We start from the raw sequence: 26,714 nt of genomic DNA, 5'->3' as shown, positions 1-26,714 counted from the left end.
TTATCAAAATCTTTCGTCGAGCGAGCGGTGCCAACGTCTATTTAGACCGCCAATTTCATACAAACTGTGCCAGCGTCTCACGACCGCCAGCTTCTGCATCTAGATTCCAGCACTCATCACGCCTTATCATCAGCAGGTTATTGGAGTTGCGCAACCTTCCGTTCCAACAAAACAGTCCACTTACTAAATTTTCCTACTCCTAGGACGAGGTATTCTTCACACCTCGTCCACTCTTCAGCAGGTTGTATGAATGGTTTTGGTCCAAAAAGACATCATTTTATCGTCACGGTATTCATGTATTGCCAGAAAGATGGCACAACTAGTAAAGAGCGACAAATTTATAAAAATAAAAAAATATCTTAAATCTTGCAATTTTTTATTGATAAAAATCCTGGAGTACCTAGTAAATACATATTTTGTTGCCATTCTAATGTAAATAAGTTATCGGTTGGTTTCGCAATTTTTATTTTGTTATCATAGTCATTTATATATTCGTATTCAGTGGTGCATATGGCCTAGCACCGTTATTACAATTGCAGCCTGGATATTTTTATTACGTGAATAGTAAGGTGATCAGTTTTACACTTCAGTAGTCAGTTCAGGGACAGTTAAATATTCCAGCGTGGTTTTTCCTTACAGTTTAGAAGTGGTTATGTTAGTTTGCTGTGCTTAGAATTGCTATGTTCGTTTGAACATTCATAAGGTCTCAAAGTGTTGTAAATATAAATAAATACCAGATGCGTTCTAAAATTCATTTTTTGAAATAAAAATAAAATCACAACGAAAACATACATTAATTTCAACATATTAAAAATGTTTTAAGTATGTTCAAATATAAACGTTTGTACAACTAGCCTCGGAAAAATTACATAACTTTTTTTGGTGGAACTGGCCTTTAGTCATTTAATTTTTACTTAAATTTATTTTTGATACCCTTATATGTTTCCTCCGAGCTTGGGGCTGTAGGGAGATATATACGTATTTCTAGAACGGCTGCCCTAAAAGTGGCATAAACAACAATTTAAAAAAAAAAAAAAATTGTAAAAATTAATTTCCAAAATACAAAGTCGTATGTAACATTGTTTTTTTATGATTTAACCTTACGCCCATTCACGCTTAAGGATTATATTTTTTTTTTTTGGGAGATTTTTACGTATTTCTAGAGCGGCTGTCCTAAAAGTGGCATAAACGACAATTTGAAAAATTTAAATGTAGTAAAAATTAATTACAAAACACAAAGTCGTAAGTAACATTATTTTTTTACGATTTAACCTGACGCCCATTCACGCTAAAAGATTCTGTTTTTTTTTGGGAAATTTTTACGTATTTCTAGAGCGGCTGCCTTAAAAATGGCAAAAACGACAATTTAAAAAAACTTAAAAGTTGTAAAAATTAATTACAAAACACAAAGTCGTAAGTAACATTATTTTTTACGATTTAACCTGACGCCCATTCACGCTAAAAGATTCTGTTTTTTTTTTGGGAGATTTTTACGTATTTCTAGAGCGGCTGCCCTAAAAGTGGCATAAACGACAAATTGAAAAAATTTAAATGTAGTTAAAATTAATTACAAAACACTAAGTCGTAAGTGACGTTATTTTTTTACGATTTAACCTGACGCCCATTCACGCTAAAAGATTCTGTTTTTTTTTTGGGAAATTTTTACGTATTTCTAGAGCGGCTGCCTTAAAAATGGCAAAAACGACAATTTAAAAAAAATTAAAAGTTGTAAAAATTAATTACAAAACACAAAAACGTAAGTAACATTATTTTTTACGATTTAACCTGACGCCCATTCACGCTAAAAGATTCTGTTTTTTTTTTGGGAGATTTTTACGTATTTCTATAGCGGCTGCCCTAAAAGTGGCATAAACGACAAATTAAAAAAATTTAAATGTAGTTAAAATTAATTACAAAACACTAAGTCGTAAGTAACGTTATTTTTTTACGATTTAACCTGACGCCCATTCACGCTAAAAGATTCTGTTTTTTTTTGGGAAATTTTTACGTATTTCTAGAACGGCTGCCCTAAAAGTGGCATAAACAACAATTTAAAAAAAAATTATATTGTAAAAATTAATTTCCAAAATACAAAGTCGTATGTAACATTGTTTTTTTATGATTTAACCTTACGCCCATTCACGCTTAAGGATTATATTTTTTTTTTTGGGAGATTTTTACGTATTTCTAGAGCGGCTGTCCTAAAAGTGGCATAAACGACAATTTAAAAAAAATTAAATGTAGTTAAAATTAATTACAAAACACTAAGTCGTAAGTAACGTTATTTTTTTACGATTTAACCTGACGCCCATTCACGCTAAAAGATTCTGTTTTTTTTTGGGAAATTTTTACGTATTTCTAGAACGGCTGCCCTAAAAGTGGCATAAACAACAATTTAAAAAAAAATTATATTGTAAAAATTAATTTCCAAAATACAAAGTCGTATGTAACATTGTTTTTTTATGATTTAACCTTACGCCCATTCACGCTTAAGGATTATATTTTTTTTTTTGGGAGATTTTTACGTTTTTCTAGAGCGGCTGTCCTAAAAGTGGCATAAACGACAATTTAAAAAAAAATAAATGTTGTAAAAATTAATAACAAAACACAAATTCGTAAGTAACATTATTTTTTTACGATTTAACCTGACGCCCATTCACGCTAAAAGATTCTGTTGGGAGATTTTTACATATTTCTAGAGCGGCTGCCCTAAAAGTGGCATAAACGACAATTTAAAAAAAAAAAAAATGTCTTCTTTAAAAAAAATAATTTCTAAAATACAAAGTCGTAGATAACATTGTTTTTTTACGATTTAACCCTACGCTTTTTCACGCTAAAAGATTCTGTTTTTTTTTTTTACATTTTTGTTGAACGTGTGTATCAAAAAGTATTATATTTATATGTTTTTATACAATATAATACATACAAAGATTTATCCAAAAAATATAATTTAATAAACATGATTTCAATCTTACAAGCTCAATGTCGAAATGTTGAATCTTCTTTAACAAATAATTATGCATACTTATTTACAAATAATGGGTTGTGTAATTTAATGATTAGGTTTTTAATCTATGTTTCAATGGTTTTCTTTTGAAATTTTATGTTTGCATAATATTTTTCTCAAAACATTAAGTTAGTTATGATTTTTTATGAAAATCTGTTGCTCATATTTTCAGTGAAAGAAATCAGTCTCATCTTTACGCTAATGTTTCCTTTTGTAATGAAAATTCGCGTTATTCGTGAAATAGTGTGAGGGGTAAAATATGCCTCTCGGGATAAAAAAGGTCCTTTTCAGGAATGAAGTTAGAATGTAACATTTCAGGTACAATGGAAGGACGGATAACGTCTAATGCTTCATCATTATACCTTTTGTGAGGTGGCGTTGTAACGGTGTCGACGAACGAAAGCTACAAAACGTAGAAGACGGAAAACTGACAACGTAGATAGTATGAGACGCTGAAAACCAGGGGAACTTAAGCGACGCTTAAACGTTCTTTGGCAAAATGGCTTCCAATAATTTATGACTTTTTTATATATATTTTTTTGACTTTTGGCGGACTTATTTCTAAAAGCAATATCTTCTAGCCAACTAAAAAACAGACTGGCCAAAAAAAGATTTTAACATATATCAAACGAAAAAATAAAAATAATTAAAAAATGACGACGGTTTTTTTATTGGGGAAATAAATCTAGCACATATTAACTTTAAAATCGTACATAATGTAATACATATTTATGTTATAAAGAATGAGGAATGTGGAATCAGAAATAAGTTTGGAGAGAGAGAGAAATAGGGACTAAGTAAAGAAACGGGATTAAAATATATATTAAAAAAAAAAAAAACAAAGAGTTAAGGATTCTCAAGACAAATAGTAATGTTTTAGATGATTCTTGAAAGTAGCTGGAGAAGGTGCATTTTTTATATGAAGAGGTAGCTCATTTTAAAGTCCAGCAGCTTGAACGGAAAAGGAATGGCTGAAAAATAACGTGCTTTGTAAAGGTATTGAAGATGCCTTACAAAGATCAACTTTAAAAAGTTCAACTTTAAAAAGTTAAAAATAATTCGGAAGATTATTTTAATTACTGGTTTTCAATGTTATTTTTAATTAATATTTTCTACGTAGTTGTGTAAATCGATAATTATTTCATAGGCAGAAATATAAAGGTTTGAGATCAAAAATATTTTCAGTATGTCTAAATGTCGCAGGCTTCCACATTTCCTTCTCACAAATGTTCTCACTCTCCGTTGCAATAAATTTTAATAATTGTATTTGTTAACAGTAAGTACCCGTCACTTCAAACAGGATAACAGCGTTAGTAGTGTGTTCAATTACCATTTGCTGAATTGTTTGTTTTGTGAAATGATTCCCTTTGTTCAAACCTTAATATAATATTGAATATACGTATTACATTGACAGAGCGAATGTTTGTTCAATTATTACATGCATGCTTTCAACATTTGACACTCAAAGTAGCCACACGAATTGTTGTGTAGGCGTCACACCTTACGCATGATTCAATTTAATATTATATCGAAATATTTCATATACATTATACCCAATGCCGAAATAATTATTTACATTTTAATTTAATTATGCCGAATTACATTTTACATGGATTTTTCAAGTACGTAAAACAATTTGTAGAAAGATAAATGTAAATACAAAATAGTTTTTTTTAAGAATGTTGAAATTTATTAATAATTATCATAGTTTGGCTTTGTAATGCGGTAAAAAATTATTAAATAGTTATTTTAAAACAGTTATTTTCTAGAAACAGCTAAAAAAAAAACTTCTAAGAAAAACTAGTCGAGATAAATTGAAAAAAAAAATACAGTTTGAAGCAATATGAGCAAAATCGTGCCCAAAACCCCGGCCCCCTCCCCCAGGATAACAGTTTGATTTTGACTGGGATTCCTCAAGCGAAAGAAAATTTTAGGAACAGTTTTACATTTCCTGAATAGTTTCACATTTCCTGAACAGTTTACTAATATTTTTTTTTAGAACAAATGGTTAAGCAACTGTTTGTACAAGATTTATTCCCACGTTGCTTTAAACTGTAATCAACAAACTGATTTACAAAACCGTTTATTCTGTAAAACGGTAACTGTTACCGCTACTCCTTTAAATTACCCGATACGCCTATCTCTACTATATATCCATTATGTATATAATAATAAGATTTTTTAAATAAAATTTGTTTCTGTGTTTTTTGTTTTGTGAATAGTCAATAAGAGGTTATATTATAGAAATAAAATGAAAACAACGTAGTTAATAATTTTTCCTTTCGAGTAAATTTCTAAAATCACCTTAAATAATACTCAAAATATCAGCAGAAGTTCTTTATTTATTTGAGATCAACATTGTGCGCATTAAAATAAAAGCGGAAGAAAACATGTTATTTACTATTCGAATAATTGAACTTAATTTGTGGTTCCGAAAATTGTTTAGATATGAAAATTTAAACATGATTCTTAATTAAAAAACGTTTCGCGTGAAACATACCAATTTTCTTTCTTTTTCGTTTACATGAAAAAACCTTCAAAAGTAAGTATGTATGAATACTACCTTTTATACATAGTTCGAAAGGTGCTTCTGGCTATCACACAAAACTTTTACCATCAAAATTTCAATCAAAAGTTACGTTAAGCTTTTTACGGGTATTTGATAGTTTTAGGGGCTGTTACATCAATCAATTTTGTAATAATCTGGGTACTTAAATGACAAATAATTCGTTTTATTGTCTTATATTGTAATATGTACATTGTTCAAAATGGTAAAATAAAAAAAATATCCACGGTAATTATCTAATCAGTTTGAAAATGTTATTGACTGTTTATTTATTTATTTTGAAACATAAAACCCTTTTAAAAAAATAGGTTTCCTTACTGGGATAACCCATACCAAAGACACTTTTTTTATAATTATTACATTTGCACAAAAAATGAAACAATAAATATTTTATTTTATTTTTTATGTATGTTTTATATTATAAAACATATTTTTAGAGAATACTGTATACGTACAAAAGTTGTTCTATTAAAATAGACAAGTTAAAATGTGTTTGGTTGAATAATATAATTAAATTCTATAACGATATAAAATATAGAAAGGCCACCGAGGACGATCTTTCGCCTTTGTTCAGCAGAAATAAGGGACGCGGGATTTGGAAGAGGCAATAGAGCGGGATGGCGATAGGGTCTCCTATAGGCGTCTGATGATGTCCACATCCTCCACTAAAGCTGTGGCTATCATCTCGCGGCCGTCAAGTGGCGGTGGATGACGTCATAAAAACAATGTCTGTACAAACCAATGGTGCTGGATTCCTACAGAACGTTTCCGCTATTTGCAGGATGGCCGTCATAGCGGTGCAAACAGTCTTTGAACGGGTTTTCTCGTGTGCGGTGAGCATTTTTACCAGTCAAAGCTGTGAATTTTACACAATGTGAATTTTAAATAATGATAAAGTTTTATATAATGTGAAGAGCCAAGAATATAAAAAATAAGACAACAACACTTGAAATATCAGGTACGTGCTATAATGCTAACGGTAAAAAATCATATGAATAGTAAAAATGATTGTTTACGAAAAGAAAAAAGTTCATTAAAACACTGTTTTTCTATATTTTTTTTAAATGATGGGATGATATTATTTCCTCGTAATTGATTTCTACTGAATAATATTTGTTTATTTACGTCTTAACTTAGTCCATTCAACAGTGGCAAAAACATTTCCTTATAATACATACAGGTACAATTGAAATAAAATACAACTACGATTAACCTTATTATGGATACAGGAAATTTAAAGACATAGATATATTTACAAATAATATTAAATTTACCAAAACTGCCATAGCTAATAAATTGTCTTTGTCGGCATCCTCCTCTCCGTTCCTCTATTCCTGAATAAATATAAGTTTTTTGTGAGAAGATCTTTTAAAATAATTATGTACTGCGGGCCAACTATTTGTGACACCTGATTTTTATCATTCGAATAATTTCTATAAAACTTACATGTTATTCTTATTTATATATTATGAATGTGCATATAATATGTATTTGTATGTCCGTTTTAAATTAACGTACGCGTACTGTCATACCTACCATGTCTTATTGTTAACATTACATTGTATTTACTGCATTTTGTAGTTAACTACCGTATTGTATGGGACTCGTTGCACATTATTCATTCAGTGTGTATCAATTTATTTTTTTTAAGGTTTTTTTTCCAGAATTTAGAAGGTTAAGAACTTAACCGTTCTTTAAAAAATAGAATAAAACATTTCTTGACTTAAATATTTACAAAAAGGTTTCGAAAGTAGATAGAAATTATATTTTTTTTCATTTTTTTTTTGTGATCAAACGTCTAACCAATCTCTTTCTTGTACACTTTTCAATGTAATTACAAGTTTTAAATTATTTATATTTTTATACTAACGTACCCACACACACGCTCTCCCTCATCCATACACACACGCACATTCACCCTCTCCATCATTCATTCACACACACACATTTACATACACACATAAATACAAACGTCACACTCACACAATTATGTAAATTTTTTCTCTTATATATTACGTATTATTAGATTTGCAGTGGGTTTTTTGAATTAGCTCTAGTATTATTAATATATTTCTACTTATTGTTTTATGTAAAAGCTGTAAAAATCCCAAATAAAATAAAATAAAATAAACACTAGAAAATTAAAGCTGAGAAAAAAAACTATAATCATTACTACATGAAGACAAGATCTGGTCTATTTTAGTGGTTGTTTAAATCTAGAAAGATGTTAATAATATGAAAAATCATGGGCGCTTATACCATTGCAATTTTTTGACAGATAAATTGTAACGGCCGCCAGATAACACCGTTTTCTACAAGTTTACAAACACACCTGGATCACAGCATATAACGGCCGCTAGATAATTGCTCCGTTTTACTAGAAAATCATAGCTTTAGGAAAAGGTGTGGAATACGAAGAAACATTTTAGCTTTTTTTTCATAATGGCTAGTGAAAACACGCTAAAGACTTTGATTATTTATACTCAAAGTTAATAGTATTTGTATTATTTAACTTTCTTAAAACGCTGTCTTATTAAAAAGATAGCTAAAATTTTATTTTAACACACACAATGTAACTTATCTTATTGTGGTGTTTTCTTTATTACCTAGTGATTTTTAGAATCACGTTATTAATGTCACCACATTTTCCTTGAATTTACATAGCGAGATTAACATACTTTTGTACCTTTTTGAGGGGGTTTAAAGCCATTTGTATATTACTTGCAGCCATCATTAATTAGAGGTCCAACGAGGATTATAATTCGTACACACGTGCTTTGAAGCACAAACTAATTAATAATACTGAGCTTGACTGGTTATGTACACTAGAGTATACAAGATCATAAATATACCTTTCAAAGGATACAGATCGCTTTGAGCTAACCAACATGAAGGACAAAGTATCCTAAAGAAATCTACATTTATACAAACAGGACAGGATACATAAAGCACGAACTGACCCTTTTATAAAAATGGGCACTTGATTTTGTTACGTCTCTTATAGTTTTAATTGCAAAGAATCAATGCAAACACTGAATTCACGATTTTCTTAATACTAATCTATTCACGTATTTTCTCCCTGGATTATGACAAATAAGGAAGGTTTTTTTTTCACACTATGAATATTTACCATTAACGTTTCTCTATTGTTTTTTTTTTTTGATAAATTGTTTCCTATAGGAGCAATGACAATCCAAAAACCCAAAAAAGTGCCCAGTTTAGTATGTCGTCTTCGGATATACTATAAATGATAAATAATTTTGAAAATTGGAAAAAGTACCATACCGACACAGATCTTTTTGATACTGTTTTTTTTAACAAATTGGTTAAGTTTTGAGGTGCGGAAAACGACAGACAAACGTCGATTTTAGTAAGACATAATTAGTCCGACGTACAGTTATCTTTTTCACACAGTTTAGGGAGGGAAGTATATTGTTATTATATGTGTTTCAAAGAAAAATAGAATATTTTCTGTTATTTTAACTTTCTTTTGTTGTTAAATACTGCAAAATATAGTAAAACCAAAATAAAAACTGATATCAACAACAACGGCCATTGAAACGAATTCAAACGAGACAATAAATAATTGGGTACAGTATTATTCTAAGGAATACATTTATATTTGTGTAACGCAAAAAATAGGTTATTTTAAGTTTCATTTAAATTTTATGAATTTCACAACATGCGATAGGTAGAAATAATGTAATTTTAAAAAATCACCTTTAGATTATAATGCAGTATTTATGTACGTTTGAAAATAAATAAATTGAAATGATTTCTTTTATTTTAACATTCAAAGTTTAACGCCGTGTTGTGTATAAACTTGATATTAAAACGTTCAAAAAATAAGTTAAAAATACATAAAATCTAGTTTTTAGAGCATGATTAAAAAAAGGTGAGGATTATTGAAAGCACTCCGTCTGAACTCGTAAAAGCTCTGTCGCCTCCGAAGTGGCTAGATATAAAGAACAAAGCTTATTATGTCGGTTTTATCACCGTACTTCAGACATTTAGCCCAATGACAAGTGCTTGTTTAAATTCAATATTTACTTTTGAAAATGTTTTTTTACATCACAGTTGTATATCTTTTCCGAGAGAAAAGCATTTTCATTGTACTTCACTAGCTAGTAATAAAAAAAACCCATCTGTTCATTTTATTAAACACCTGAAGCGTAAGACTGATTATTACCTTCGTGTTACAAAAAATGATCAAGATACGCTATGATTGGTGTACTATTGGTGATGCAGTGCCCTATGCACCACTAGGTGCGGAGAGGAAATGATGATGATGATATGTTTATGTATTTTAAATTATTGTGTACGAACTACCACAATCATTACAGTATTAAACGTCCAAATCATTACAGTATGGAACTGTTAGCATTTGTAGTGGAACATCTACAAGTATTTTAAGTCTGTAAAGACTACCGATTGACGCCCAATCAGGAATTCCAGCCTAACCCGGAATAAAAATTTTAAAATGTTTTCGTGTACACGTGAACATTTAAAATTTTGGAGTAGGATGAAATTTAACAGAAACGCACGCAAAAATAAATGATACAAATAGTATTCATTTTTAAATCGTAAATAATGACGTCACTCGTTATATGTACGTGTAGTATTTCCGGTTTCCGCTTTAAAGCCCCCGCACTTTGTAAGGATCGTTTTGACCATAAAAAAAAGAGTATAATTTGTATAATTTGACAATTCAACCAGAGATTATGTCAACTTTCTAGGTTTTTCTAAAAAACGTTCGTAAAAACAACCATAACATCGAAATGAGCAAATTACGATCAACTAAATGAAGTAATCAAAGCAATATTCCATAGATTCTTTTCAGGTCATTGAAAGTAAGTAACCGTTTCATGACGTCACTACTGAAAAGTGACACACTGATTACAGTCATTTGGCGCGGTATTTGATAAATGTAACTTGTAAAAAATGATACCTTTGTAAATAACACACACAAAAAAAATGAAAATATTTTTGCTTAGTTAAATAGTACGCTTATAGAAAAAAATAATTAGAAAACAGTGGAATTCCTCATTACGTGGCACGTTGTCAGGTCGATACTTCGGGGTCCTCTGCGATATCTTCAGCCACAGCCACTATATTCTGAGCAGAATGGCTGCTCCGGGGCCGGCCAGACCTTGCAGCACCTTAAGTTGTCCCATAATCTTCAAGGCGAGCGGTTAAACGCCATAGTGTTCCCAGTTGGTGTCGGACGACCAAGAAATTAGCGCCTGAATTCTCGCTGCGCCAATACCGACGAATTATACCGCAAAAAATCGAAACAATTTTTCCGCATTCTTGAAAAAAATGGCACTTCATGTCTTGGTGTGTATTTTGTACCTGTTTACTTCACAAATGTCAAAGCTGAACTGACATTTGCCGCCATTTTCAAATATTATGGCATCTTTCGATAGTGTGATGACTTGCGCCACTTTGTGTAGGACTATTTTTGCCATACAAACTTCAAACTCTACAAAATATTTTTTTATAATTGGCCACGTCCTTGATAATCCATTTTCAATAAAATCTATTATCAAAGAAATCAATTAAATATCAGATATCGGAAACACAATAATTAACTAGGAAAATTTTTATCTCGTTTCAGTATTTAAATAAATCTCTGTCTTTGTGAACAAAGCCAATTGAACAAGACGTTATTCAAATTAAATGAGAATCGGAACAATAGTGGAACAACATTCATTCCCTAATGACAAAGAAAATTGAGAGTCCTTCATTAGCTTTACAGTGGATGCTTTAATTTCAGGGTGGTAAATTGATTCGGGAGTAAATTCTGAAAGTTTCTACTGGCTCTGAAAAGGTCACCTGCCGTTAAATTCTTTCCTGAAACATTTTCAGATGTTTCAGATTCCTGAAATACAAAACTCGAGGTTGAATTCAGTAAATTAGTTACTCGTTTCGAAATCTAAAAGCTGTATCTATTATGCTATATAAGAAATTATTGTTGACTTTATTTTAAAAAAGTATATTTATATTAGAAACGTAAGTGTTTAAAATAAAAAAAATAAAAAAACCGCTTTATCGTGAGACATAACACGACTTGACCAAACAACATGTTTATACAACTCTCGTTGGTTTTGAAAAAATATATAAATTAATTTAAAAATACAAAAAATACTCCGTCTTTGCAATTTCGCGCCTTTACATGTATACATGTTATGATGCACGCGCGTTGAATGTTCCGACTTTTGACATGTTCATATTCATGTATTTGTTGGATTTGGTCTTGCCACGTCTTTCTTGGTCTTACTTGCATTTTTTTTTTTTTTATAAATTAATCTTTAATAACGTATAATTTTTTTTTTATGTATCGTATTATAATCGTCACGATTTTTTTACGTTTCGTATTTTTCAACAATATTTTGTGTTAGTCTAAATTTTTATAGACAAGGACTGGACTCAACTCACCAGGAAGCTGTTAATATTAACATATTACAACAGAGATAAAGAGCATTTTAGAGAGGGTTATATAGAAGTCTAGGTATCTACAGGGCTTACGACTTGTCATTGGCTGGTTTAAGTGACCTCTTTGCACATTGTGTAACATTCACCATTTTTCCCATATTTAAACATCTATATCCATATCATTCATTCATCTGTTGATGTTTGTGAAGCTTTATTTGTGCGGGTGAGAATAGTGTAATGCATTTTTTTACCTACAAACTAGGCAACGCATGAAAATGTTACTTTTTCAATTTCTATATTTCTTCATGGACCACAACAACATCAACACTCTGCTACTTTTGTATTCCTTGAGTGACATCACTATTTCTCTTCGGCGAGTTGTCCTAATTGGTAGGTTGGCTTCCCAGAAACCGGAAACCTATTGTATTTTCGTTGGTTGATTTTTAAGAACTTGTGTCTTTAATTTACTTATATTTTCATGGATTTAAGAGAAATTTTGCCATGCAAATAAATGTCATAATTTTTAAGGAGTGTAAAAAAACATTTGTAATATTCAACTTCCTTTAGCAATGCACTTTCTCATTATTTCAAGCTCGTTGAATTTTTTTTTAAGAATATATTAGTCGTTCTTAAATAATGTACCTATTGGTTTTTATTACTAAATATTAAAATTCAAATAAAAATCTCAGTACATTTGGGAAAATAAAATGTTTCAGCTTGTACTAATTTTAACGTGAAACACTTGATTATCGATAAAATGTACCAATTTTGTATAATATTACGGTGGCAAAACCATTTATTACTCACTTCCTAAGGGAATTATGCCAATGAAAAACTTTTTAACTATCTAAACTCAAAAACCCCGTAAATTACTCTGCATGAACGAGTTCTGTAGAGCAATAATTTTATTTAATACCTTGTCCGAAATTGGTTTTTATTATACGGTCTTTAATTTGAGTTAAAAATAGTTTTATATCTTACAATAGAGTTGCTTGTTTTATATAAGAGAATGTTACATTTTTATTTGTGTGGCCATAAAAATGTTAAGAGGTAACCGCACCGAAAAATTCATATAGCCATTAACTCAATTCATTTTTTTAGTACAAAAAGTTACCGATGTACAAACAATTTACATGTCTTGATTTTTACCGTGTTCGGGTCGAGTCTATGGTTTATAACGTCATGCCGACCTTCTGATAAAATGTTAAAAATAAAAATTGTGTGTGAATTTTTTAATTTTTGTATATTCAAACATATCAAATATAAACTAGACAAATTACACATTTTTGGCAAAAAAACTCTTCAACGGTATTTACACTTTTACTTGTGTATGAAAAACAGAAAAAAAGTAAAGATACATGAAATCGTATTTTAACCAAAAACTTCTGAATTAACGGAATATAAAGCTTAATTTTTTTTTTTTCAAAGTTCAACAAGGATACCTAAAATATATACGATTTTTATGTAAGCAGTGGTATTATTCTTCATATACATCCTGTATTATTTGTGTTTACATAATCATTATCATTTTTTATATGATTTAATAATATGCATGCTTCTAGTTTTAATTATATTGTATCCCAACTCAACACATGGCTCTTGGCCTCATAGAGTTAAGGATACGTTATTATTGTTTTTTGGTTACATCTAATGTCTTTATATAAATGAAATAAAAAACAAATAAATAAAACATTTACAAATAATCATTGCCATACTAAAAAAAAAAAAACAAATCAATTTACTTAAGCGAGAACAATGCAAGACGTTAACATATAACAACTGAGATAAAGAACATTTTAGAGAAAATAATACAGAAGTCTAGGCATCTACTGGGCTTATGACCTGTCAATGGCTGGTTTAAGTGGCCACTTTACACACTGTGTAACATTCACCATTCTGCCCATATTTGAACAACTATATTCCGTCAATTCTTTTATCTGTTGATGTTTGTGAATTCGAAGTGCTGAAATCTTCATTTATGCGGGTGAGATTCATCTAATTGAAGTATTTTACCTACATACTAGGCTAAGCCTGAAAATTTTATTTGTTAATATTAGATATTAATTGGAATAAACAAAATATTTGTTATGTGCAAATCAGCCCCCTGGAAAGAAGCGCCAAAGCCCCTATTATCTTCAGAATCTCATGAAATGTCTGACAAAATAAATATAAGTTTTAAGCGAATATTCGCATGTTGAAGCTTCACGTGGGCGTCTGTTTTCTTTTGTGGTTTACTCATAATTAACTATTACAAAGTTGGATCCTCAAATGTTACGACTTAAATGTAAGTTTTACAAACTCCAACTTAATTAATTCAAACCGTACCATTTGCACGCGTAATGTGATGCAGAACTTTACATCTGGAAAGATCGTGTCAGCAAATATAGCCAAAGTTTTGGAAATACGCAAGTCATGACTTTATTTTTAAACTGTTTAAAAAAAACATTGAAACAGTTATTTCCTATCCTTCACGAGCCGGAAGTGAAACAAATTTACAAGTTTCTGAGAATACTTCATCTAAATCAGTAGTGTTAATATAACTGTACTATAATATTTCGAGTTTTCTGCGAAGTTCATACATTTTATAAAAAAATCCTGTTGCGAGAGGATGCTAAATGACATCATGCCGTCTCGAGACACGTTGAACTTCACCGATATAAAATTTTGATCGCGTTAGTGAGGCGTTACAGCAGGTAGTTAGGAGAAGGGATGCATTTTTGTACATATTTTTCTTATTTTAATAAATAGTATATTTATTATGTTTATAGTTCAAACTTTAAGCCGTCGTCGCTTTATTACAGTATTATTTAGTAAATACATATAATTGGATGGCGGGCCCGACTATGTATACATTTAATAAAGTTTTTTTTTTTTAAATATTAATTTTACCTGTACACCTGTTTGTATTCGAAATAAATAAAATCAAACAAAATTTAAAATATAAAGCACGATTTCTGGATTTTTGTGGTAATACCTGGAAATATGCGCCAAAAAAACAAAAATCACACTTGGCAAACGCGCCAACCACTTTACAATGAGGCGGTCAAAAAAACTTGATCAGGGTTCGGTTCTATATCACACACAAAACAATATTCTTCATGCGCCCGGACACGGAATCAAAATTTTTGTCCGCCGTAAATTTCACATCAGATTGTAAGTATTTGAATGCTAATAAAAACATTAAACCTGCAAATTAAACATTGTAAACCCTAATGTTAGTATGTAGGTAAAATAAACAAAATAAAAAAGCCAGAAAATGAATATATTTATTCATTTTTATGTTACCAAAGCTGGTTCGTAAAAACGCGGAAAATTTTACGATACTAACAAGTTGATAACAAATATAGACAAACATATATCAAGTTTACGGGTCCCTCGAGTATGCTGAGGAGGCTTTGCGAGATACATTAAATTACGTGTTTTATAAGGAATGTTTATAGTGAGTACCAAGAATCATAAAGTAAAATATCATACTGTCAATATGAGTGTCCTTGTAAGCGACATTATTCCATGTAAATAGTACTTACATAAAATAGTTTTTTTTACTTACGTAAAATGACTGAATGCAATGTTTTGAAAAATAAACTTTTATAACGTTTATTTAACTATAAATTTAAAAAAAAAAAAAACACTTTAAGTTAAAGGAATTAAATTAAGAAGCAGAAAAATAAACATTACTAAAGAACCAGAAGCTACACATAAAAATTCACATCAAAATATAATAATTTAAAACTAAATTCAAACAATAAAATCAAATTTATGCGTACGTCGAAATTTTCAAAATATTTTCACGACCATGTAGTTTTTATAATCAAATTATGCATAAATTTATATTGTTGCTTTAAAATTAAGTTTAAAACCACTAAATAAAATTAATATTCTGAGCAAATGTTTAGTCCAGATAATTACCTGTATGGACTAATTGTTTTAAGGTTTATAATTAGATTCAGCAATATTAGCAACATACGCTTACCTCTTATTTTCTGTTATTGTTTAAATATAATAAAATAAAAAATATAAAAATCATCATGGATTTGGTCATGCCATTCCTTTCGCGGTCTTTCTCTGTTTCAGCATCCATCAACATTCGCAACGTAAATCTTTTTAGCCGTTCTTTCGCTGTCCATTCGCTCTTCATGTCCAAACAAACGCAGAGCTTCTTTCTTGATTTTGTCAATAATGCTTATCTCAGCCTTTCAAAATGTACGGATCTCTACATTTGCGCATCCATCGTGCATAGTTTTACAACACATTCACATGTAAGATTGCATTTTGACTGCATTCAATTTCATCCCTGTTTTTCCAAGTTCATACTTTGCTCTTATATATTAGGGTCGGAACCCGGACTCAAATTAGTGAACTACTAATTTTGCCACTTGCTACTAACATTTATTTGCCTAGGTTGATTTAAGTGCACCGTTCACTCTTTTCCTGGCAGTCAGCCTCCTTTCAATATATTTCTCAGTCATTATATTCCTAGTAGACACACTTTATAAATACACGATCTCCTCAACCTGTTGTAGTGATTATACATTTTGTCATTCTTTCTTTTCTTTCAAAAACCATCACATTGGATTTTCCGACATTCATTTGCAAATCGCTTTCCTTACATACATCGTAAACTTTTGTTTTTTACCCCTTTATCTAGAATGAGTAGATTAGTCAATTTGTCTTTTTCTTATTATTAGTGTTGGGGGTTAGTACTATGCAAGCTTTGGACGTCACTGCGACCTGTGGAGATCTATTGTGACTGGTCCCTGTGAATAGTTCCCGCCCTCCGAGCCCAGGTCTATAAAGAGCCTGGCTACTGTGTGGAAGGCGAGAGTTTGCATTTCACTAAATCTTTCCCTCCAAGCCCAGATTCGTAATGTACCAAGCTATAAGGTTTTCGGTTTATGGAGGCGTATAAAAAAAAAATTAAAAAAATAAAAAAATACATAAGGTAGGGGGCGAGCTCTTTCACATCCTCAAGTTTAACCAGTGGTCCACCGAGGTTGAGGCTCCTTTTATGATATAAAATATCGCATTCACATAGAATGTGTATAGGTATTTCCTCATCTGCACTGCAGAACTTACATCTAGAAGTTTTGGAAATGTTCATTTTAGCAAAGTGTTTGTTCAATCTGCAGTGCCCTGGGCGGGGTCTAGTGATGACCCTCACTTGATTTCGGCTGTGCCTTATTAGATCAAAATCAAAACTTTACGAGTACCTTTTTTGTAATTCGTCTAGCAACTTGTAATTTTTTTGAATATATCGTTTGACTCTTTATTACATTGTGGGATGAAGATGGGTTGACATGGGTTAGCTTGAAGTCCGAATATGTTGATCGCGTTTTTAAATATATTGTATACCCTTATTTGATTGGCCTTGTTTTTCGTTGATACATAGTTTTATGTTCTTTTTAATCAGCTTCCTGAATATATGTTATTTTCTTATAACTGTTGTAACTGGCTAAGGCCGTATATATAGCATAATTAATAAATAAACAATGAGAAACCGAATAGATTTTCATATTTCCTTTTCCAAAATGGTCTGCTTTTCCATTTTAACATCTACGCATTTAGATCTTTATTAGCAGATTGGATTCGATTTCTGTTATTTATTGTCAAATCTTGATGTAATTCCATTATTATTATACTCGTACAATAACCTTTGTTTGAATGTTAGTTATAAATTCAAAATACTTTTGTACACTTCCACTTATTTATTTGACCAATTAGTGCTTTTACCCTCTTACGGGCATTTTCAGACTGGCAAATATTGTACAAAGTTAGGATAATTTATACTTTATAACATGTTATCTGCAGTCTTGATTTTCTATTTATTTACCTCAACCTAAGATGTGTTATTTGTAAAATCGATATCAGCACTAAATGATATTTACCAGTCTGAAGATGCCAGTTAGAATGTTAAATCGTTAACTGGTCAAATAAATAAATGGAAGTGTACCAAGTATTTTAAATGCTTTACTTATATTCAAATAAGTCATTTAATTTTGAATTATTAAACGAGAATAACTACAAAATTGAATTTTAAATACTGAGCGAACGACTTTAACAAAAATCTAATGGAATTTTCATTACGCTCAAAGTATTCGAGTTTATGTGAAAATGGTTTTGTAAAAATCAATCCGCCTTCCATTATAAGATTTGATTTCTGCCTTATCACTTGTGAACTGTGATGTATAGTACTTATGAAAAGCTCGAAGTTGGAAAAGTTTAGTTCATTTTGTATTCATAAATTCCTAGTCAAGTGACACAGTAGACGGGGAAAAATGCTCCATCAAATACACAAATAAAACACCCTAGTATAAAGTATCAAAGTTTAAAATAATAAAATGCCAATACTGAAGTTTTCAAGCCTCGCAAATCTATCGATATTTAAGGATTTGTAATTTTATTGTGAGTTAATTGAAACTCGTTAGAAATCGCCACCTAAATTGAACTATTTGTGTAAATTGTAAGATGGCTCATTTACATATTTAAAAAAAAAATTGTCTAGGCGAAGGAAAAATACTCTGTGTGTAAAATAGAATCAGAACCTTAAACAAGTGTTTTTTTCTCGATATTTGCTCTCTGGTAAAAATTCTGAATTAGAAAATTGAGTGAAAATTAGTCCACCACGTTGTGTAGTAGTTGAGGTCCCGGATTAGATTACTAGGTGGATGGACATGAAATACTGACTGTAAGGATTGTTTTTTTTTATTTCAAGTTTAATTTTAATAAAGTTTATTTAAAAATTCTTACGGATTACATAGATTTAACAAAAGAATATTTATTTTAAAGATTCATATTCTACCGTTGATGATAATATTTTCTACATCTTTTGTAAAGGTTGCCTTAGTCTTTTATAAGGTTTTGACTGGTAGTTTTTTGTAAAATTTCAGTCCGTAGTTTTATTAGTTTCGACTGCCCTTGTCTTGTTTAAGTCAGTTGAATATGATATTGTTTTGATATTTTCGTATTGTATCCATATTTACTAAATTTTTTTTGAAGTTTTAGTACTTCGTCTACAATTTCATCAGTGGCTAATTTATAAATTAATTTTCAGGATTCTAGTTTAAAGAATTCAGTTATATTCAATTGTTTAAAGAGTTTTCAAGTTGCTGTTAGATAAAAGAAGTCATAAACTAACCTTTTTTTGCTATTTTAAATTGCAATAATTCATTATTCCGGGACTGGCACTAAGCAGATGATCGAAATTGGTTGCATTTGGTTTATCAATGCGGAAATGAGAAAAATGATGATGATAATAAATTTTATTATGATCACTTCAGAAGCGTTTTATAAAGTATCAACAAGAGACGTGCTGTTAATTAATAAATTAACATTGTTTTTTACTTGCAACTCATCTAAGGCTGTAAATATTCCGATCCTACCCACGTCCTTCCTAATTTGAATTGTTGTTGTCCTACTGTCCAATGAACAAGTCACATTGTAAAGTGTTACTCTGACGAGTCTTTTTCATATACCTGCATCTGCATACTTCTGACAAAGTAAAACTAGTATTCTATGAATTGCCTAAAACGTACATCTCATCAATATCCACACGATAGTGCAACCGTGAATTGTGAGATGCTTCATAAAAGAAACGTAAATTGAAGAATTTGAAAGTGAGTTAACATTTGTATACAGCCCACAACATTCCTTCTGTCATCAATGTACAAAGCTTGAAAGATAATAAGCTGAACAAACAAGTAGTGTTAATGAAAATAGTATGAAAAACTACACATTTTTTTCGAAACAATAATTTTAGTAATAAACGCAAAATTATACAAATTTTCTTATATTGCAATTCACAATTTGTCACCCAACTAGACAATAGTCTGTGCTTAAACTAACAAATTGTGAACTTTCTGGATCGCAATGGAAAAAGTAATATTAAAGGTATATAAAAGAAAATTTACACTAAGCATTAAAAAAATATTACAACCTTATTTTATGTCGAATTTACGGCATAGCCTGGAGTTTATCTTTATTTTGTAGTCCTGCGCAGTAATCCACTTGGTTATACTAACGTTAAACGTATTTAAGCTGTTTGTGGTTTTCAGGGAACACTCCAACTGACTTTACACTCTTGGTGCAATAACACTATATCGCCTTCGGGCAAAGCTTGTTCTTGCAGCAGGGGTTACATAATTTTCAGCTAATGCACATCGCATGTATCTTTTATTTGTTCACTAGTTTTAGTTATTTGAAACAGCCAAAGAGCTGATTTATGTACGATTATGGATAAAAAGAATAGATCTGAACTGACCGGGATTCTCAATGATCGGCAAATTAATTTCAATAAATTGTTCAATATTCATCATTTATTTTTTAAATCAAAAAGCATTTAACTCGCGGGTCGTACGAAAATGGGAATCAGGCACTTCTTCTTCTTCCGGTGCCTTGTCGGATCCTCCAGACATGGGGGCCACAGTAGCGAAAGGATTTCTGGTCTGCGCTACTATTACATTCCTCAGCCAGGTTATTGATGTGCTCGCCAAAGTGCTTTCTGAGAAAAGATGACCAAGGGCCTTATGCTGGAAAGATGTGACATCTTGTCACCCACTCGTCAATAGTCGATTGAGCATCTCGATTGCTTTGTCATAATGCTATTCTTGAAAACCCTTTGACAATTTAATTACATAGACGAATGAGAAAGTGGCAACACTAACAAATCCGTATTTATCTATGGTTCTCGTGGTCTCCTGCCACACGTAAACCTTTATCGTTTTTTTATCAGACTTCTTCCATGAATTATTTTGTGTATGGAGTATTATGAAAAAAATAAACTAAAATGTTTTACCGAGACATTGCAACATTTTTTTTGCATTTGATATAACACATATTTTTATGTTATTAGAAATATTTCAAATTCATTTGTGGATTTTGTATACTATATATGTCAAATACGTTTTTTGACATTGACAAACGATAAAATAATGTTAAATCATGTTTTTAGCGAAACTACATTTAATAATGGATTGAAAATAAGTAAAGTTATATTTGTTGCACATTTGTTGATACGCCATCATCATAACATTGATCAGTATTGTAAATTTTAGGTTTAAATACAACAAAAATACCTACTTGTCATTCAAACACAAATGCCGAGCCTTTTACAAGAAGGAAGTTTGACGACTGAAATTACGATATTGCATTCGATTGTCAATGTCGAGTGCTTTGTGGCACTCGAGATAAAGTCGATTGGTTTTTAATCGACGCATTCGTATGGGTGGTTCAAGAATGCGGTCACTCGTCGAATTAAGGAAGTCGTATACGATTCTAAAGACGAATGAGTCCAGCACAAGGCCCCAGAGTGGTTTTCCGTCGCCTGCTCTGGTGAATTTTTCATTCGGGGTTACCTTCCCTTAGGTTGGTTCTGGTTTGGAGGCTTCAAAAACTTCACCCCCTCATTATCCGAGTGTGATGCTTTTGCCCAGGGTTCACGATGTGGACTTTTCGTTTTTTCTTTGTTTACATTCATTTGATTTTTTAAATTATTTTTGATTATTTTTTCTGCAGTTTCTTAAATATATCGTATGAACTGTACAAGGTGCGGAATATTACAAGTTGCGATTGAGAGTTAGGTATCTCGCACAAATACCATATTGAACAATTGTGCGAGTTGGTACAACTTGTTAGCCTCCAAGTTACAAGCTACAGATAATAATGCCGTTAGCTCCGACTGAATGCACAAGACAAACTTCTAGGAACAAATGGCAAAGCGCCAACTATAACTACCCTTTGCTCTCCGAACTATTTGTAGGTAAAATAGCAACAAGTGGAAGTATGCTATACGCGGGCAAAACTGCCTTCTGAACTTACATAACCTCGTTAGTAACTTTATTCCATACGAAGGACTCTACGATCGAGACTTCTAGAGTAAATCAAAACCACGTGACCCTTTATTTATTAATTTACTATTTTTGTATTTATTCTTAAAAATTAAAGATAATGTAATGCGCCTTGGTGTATCCTTTGGCATAATTACACTAAAAACTTTTTTTTTTCAGAAAAAAAAACGTAATTCTGATAGAAATTTGTCGGCTTCGTGTTTTAATGGTCAGCGCGTTTGCCTTTCATACAAGAGGTCTCGGGTTCAATTTCCGACATGGTTGATGTGAAATATTTATTTTAAGAAGTTTTTTACACAAGAATATTTCATAGTCCCAGGACTGGTACCTGAAGCGTAAGACTGATCATCTACCTTGATGAAACAAAAATGATCGAGACACGCTTCAATTAGTGTATTGATGCAGTGCCCTATGCGCCATTAGGTGTGAAAATGGAATAGTGATAATAATAGTATATTGTTTCCTTAATGCTAACATTGTTTCACAGATAGAATTGTATTATTTATCTGCCCTGATGCGGACAATTTGTTTAACGCCATTTCTTACCGAATTATTTAACATACTCAAAAATATCTGAAAATACTTTTTAGAGCAGTTTTACTTTTACATTTGAAAATAAACCAGTCTCTTTTTGCTCAAAAAAACTCTATGAATCATGTTTATTGCCGGTGACGACATACTGACTAGAAACCATGTATGTGGCACAGAAAAGTAGCAAGTAACAAAAATGAACGTAACGATCCATGGAAAAATAGATGTTCGGTGTACGTCTAAGTTACAAAATAAGAAATGAAGAAGTAAGGCACTGAACTGGAGTCCTAAATATTATGGATCGTGCGGAAAAAATAAAATGGCAGTGGGCAGGACACTTGGCGAGGCAAGATGACGACAGGTAGACACACAGAATAATAAACTGGAGACCATGGCCAAATAAGAAGTGTTGGAACGCCATAAAAAAGATGAGTTGATGACATTGCCTCGATATCCGGTAAAACATAGATAATAAAAGCGGTTAAGCTGACTTAACGGTTCATTTTCATAAACGCAATTTATTTTATATAAACGTACACAATACAATTTGCTTTGATTATTTGATCGATTTTTCCTATTATTCTCTATTTTCCCAAAGAATTTTCCCCAAAAATATAATTCATTAAGATAACATGAAAATATTCAGAAAAATGTTTCGAGATTTATTTGAAAGCAGACAACCTTTTACAATCCAATCATCATAAAATTCTTCGAGGAGAATTTTCCCAATATTCGATCTATTACAAATGCATATTTCGGCTTTGAGTTGAACATTGAAAGTCATAAAATATTAAACGAAGTTCATTGACTTTGTAAGGGAATGCACTCCAACTCAATTACGTTTACTGGAAAAACATTTCCATCGAAAATTATATAAGGATGATTGAAGTACAGAAATATACCCCTTACAAATATTTTCATTTTATTACGTCCAATTTGACTTTTAAGACTTCAAAGATGACCGTAAATTTTTTAGTGTTTGAGATATAACGTTAAATTTATAAGCTAAGGAAACTTATCAATCTCTATCTTTTTTGAGTGATGCCGTGTAAGTTGGATTCGTTTCGACGTTTCAACCACAATTTCAGGAGTCATCTTCAGAGTTAACTGAGTGCTTTGTAACATCCTAAACAAAACAACTTTTATTATTGTATACTATGCTCTAGCACAATCGACTATCAGTAACGGAATAATAGGATGGGGAGGAACAAGTAAAATCACATTAAAGCCATTAATGAAAGCACAAAAAGCCTTACCAAGAGTAGCCAACAAAAAGCTTTACCAATACTCTACAGACAGACTTTTTACAGCATTTCCAGTACAGACATAGGACAAATAAACATAAATACAATTTTAAGACATTTCCATGCAATTCCTGACAAACGTAATTACGGACAACGAATTTACGACGCTAGGCAAATACAAAAGACAATACTTCTGCTCCCAAAGAAAAAAACAAATTACGGACAAAGGCATTATACTTTTCTGGCCCCTAAGCTATACAACTTTTTAAGCAAGGACATATTGGTGAACAAAATGAAAAACATTTTTTTTAAAGCTAGAGTCCATAAATGGATTGCTAAAAAGACTAGACAGGACGCTGAGGAATATGTTTCATATATAAGAATATAATTTTAGTTTCTTGAAAATCCTTTTTCGTTTTATTGATGTAGGTATATTTAAATTATTTTTTTTTGTTTTTTTTTTTTAATTTTACACAATTGGTGTAAAAGTATGTATAAAATAAATAATACACTGACACTCCGGAACGTGCCTGTGGGCCAGTAGAGTGGCTACATCATAAATAAAAATAAAATTATACTGTACCTATTGTATAAACATTTTTGTCAACTATCTATTTGTATTTTATATTGGATTAAATAAATAAATGTATAAGTAATTTATACCGCCCAGACACACGTTATTTATTAATTAAATGTATTTTCAACTTTTCAAATTTGATAGTGAAACCGTTTTGAAAGTTTTGGTTCAAATGAGGTGGTAGGTGTCAAAGTTTTATTAAGTTGGCGGTCCGCCAACAAGCACCTGTTGTATTTGCGGAGTGAAATTATTATTTTTCAATGAACTATCAAAATATCAATGATCTCAACCTTGTTTTCATGATTCCATTTATCGACTTTCTCGCAATCTTTAAGATTATACGCGGTCAAAGTTTTCTTTAAACATAGGTGTTTCCGTATTTTCTTCCTGGGTTATGGCACCAGAGCAGTATTTTTCAACCATTTTGAATACGTGAACCCGTTACGAGAAGAAAAATATCTGGCGACCCCTTTCAAAATTGGCAAACCATCTGACAGAAAATAAATCATCCTTATTTTAATTGACGAGTATGGTGAAGTTAGTATATTTCGTTTATCTTTATATTATAAAGTTATTTATTGGTTTTGTTTTCTAAAGGCCATACACTTATCTATAAAAAATTCCTTTTATTGTTCTTAATTTTCTTAATTTTCGTTATTTTTTTATTTGTGTATCTTCATAATAATATGTTTATTTATGAGTTCGTATGTATATATATATATATATATATATATGCTTGTATGTATATTCGTATATGTGGGTGTGTATGGGTGCATTAGGGTGTGTATGTTTATAAATGTAAATGTTTCTTTATACCCATATACCTATCTGGGTACATTTCCTTATTTTAACTTATTATTTTTTCTTAACATATTACAAAAGAGATGAAGAACATTTTAGAAAAGGTAATATATAAGTCTAGGCATCTACAGGGCTTACGACCTGTCAATGGCTGGTTAAGGTGGCCATTTTACACACTGTATAACATTCACCATTATGCCTATATTTGAACATCAAATTTTTGTAGACAAGGACTGGATTCAACTCCCTGGGGAGCTGTTTATATTAACATATTACAACAGAGATGAAGAACATTTAAGAAAAATTAGGACAAACTCAAAATATTGTTGATAAATTACCTGGTCCATGAAGAAGTATAGAAATTGAAAATACAATATTTTCAGGTGTTGCCTAGTATGTAGGTGAAATAATTCAATTAGATGAATCTCACCCACATAATTAAAGGTTTCAGCTCTTAAACTTCACAAATATCAACAGATGAAAGAATTGAAAGAATATAGATGTTCAAATATAGGCATAATGGTGAATGTTACACAGTGTGTAAAGTGGCCACTTAAACCAGCCATTGACAGGTCATAAGCCCTGTAGATGCCTAGACTTATAAATTACCTTCTCTTAAATATTCTTCATCTCTGTTGTAATATGTTAATATAAACAGCTCCCCAGGGAGTTGAATCCAGTCCTTGTCTACAAAAATGTGGACAAACTCAAAATATTATTTATTATTTTTTCTTCTAGTTTTTCTTATGTTATTCTTATCTTTGACCTTATTTGTATACTAATGTTACACTGCTGCACTTACATGTATTACAAATAAATGTAAAAGCCCGTAGGGTTTATAAATAAATAAGACACTGGATTGAAAGTTCTTTACGTTGAAAATAAAATATTGTTATAAAATTAGAAAACTTGGAAATCTTAGAAATTAAAAAAACGAGATGTCATAATAAATCAATATAATAACTTAAAAATCAGTATTTTCTTAAGTCCACTCCAGTCTAGTTTCAAAGATCGTTTCCATCTCACTTCATATTTTCCACATTTTCAAGAACAACATGACAAAAATACTTGACTTATTGGCTCCATATGCATTAATGTAATGTTGAATAAAATAGTAAAAATAATACTATTTGAAAACATAATATATATATATATATATACGTTTGTTCATTTGTTAATTATACCTTGATAAAGAAGCTGTGTAGCTTTGAAACCGGTCGGTAGAAAATAAAAAAAATGTTTAAAAATAAAATCGTTTTATATTTTTTTTATTATTCTTCTTTTTGGGGTGACTTGTCAGGTCCCCCAACGTGAATCGGCAAACACTATAGCGAAAGCATCTCGTTGGTTCTGGGTTACTCCCAGCCAAGACAACTGCTTATTGGATGTACACGCTTTAGTTTTTCCTTGGATTTTATTTTCAAATAAATATTTCAAAAAACAATAGTGATGATAATGGTTCTAATAATAGTAATAATAATGGATAACCTAAATAGCGCCATTTTCGTAATATAATACCTCAAGGGTGCTTTACAAAGTGATTATATAAAGATATAAATTTAATTTTTACTTTTTAATTTTAGAAAAAAAATGTACTTTGTCACCACATGCTAAGAATTTATTCAACTGATTTAGAGAACAAGTGAGTTTTATGTTTCTTCCGAAACATCACTTCACTCTCACAGTTTCGGACCTCTGCTGGAAGATCATT

The 26,714-nt window shown here is 30.9% G+C and overlaps 1 protein-coding gene across 1 annotated transcript in view; it reads left to right on the top strand.

Moving 5' to 3' along the window:
• The window catches only part of LOC148279400 (uncharacterized), a 249,363-nt gene that overhangs the window by 93,316 nt on the left and 129,333 nt on the right, over positions 1-26,714 (top strand). Inside the window, exons 6-8 of the mRNA XM_088230023.1 lie at positions 17,904-17,917; positions 21,294-21,335; positions 24,387-24,415. Of these exons, the coding sequence (XP_088086149.1) occupies positions 17,904-17,917; positions 21,294-21,335; positions 24,387-24,415 (85 nt within the window). The remainder of the gene's footprint in view (positions 1-17,903; positions 17,918-21,293; positions 21,336-24,386; positions 24,416-26,714) is intronic.

The sequence above is a fragment of the Micrasema longulum genome, unplaced genomic scaffold (genome assembly GCF_059751315.1).
Source record: "Micrasema longulum isolate JH-2025_06_02 unplaced genomic scaffold, ASM5975131v1 h1tg000725l, whole genome shotgun sequence".
Taxonomy (NCBI): domain Eukaryota; kingdom Metazoa; phylum Arthropoda; class Insecta; order Trichoptera; family Brachycentridae; genus Micrasema; species Micrasema longulum.
The sequence above is the reverse complement of the archived record's forward strand: the minus strand, read 5'-3'. Positions and strand labels throughout refer to the sequence as shown.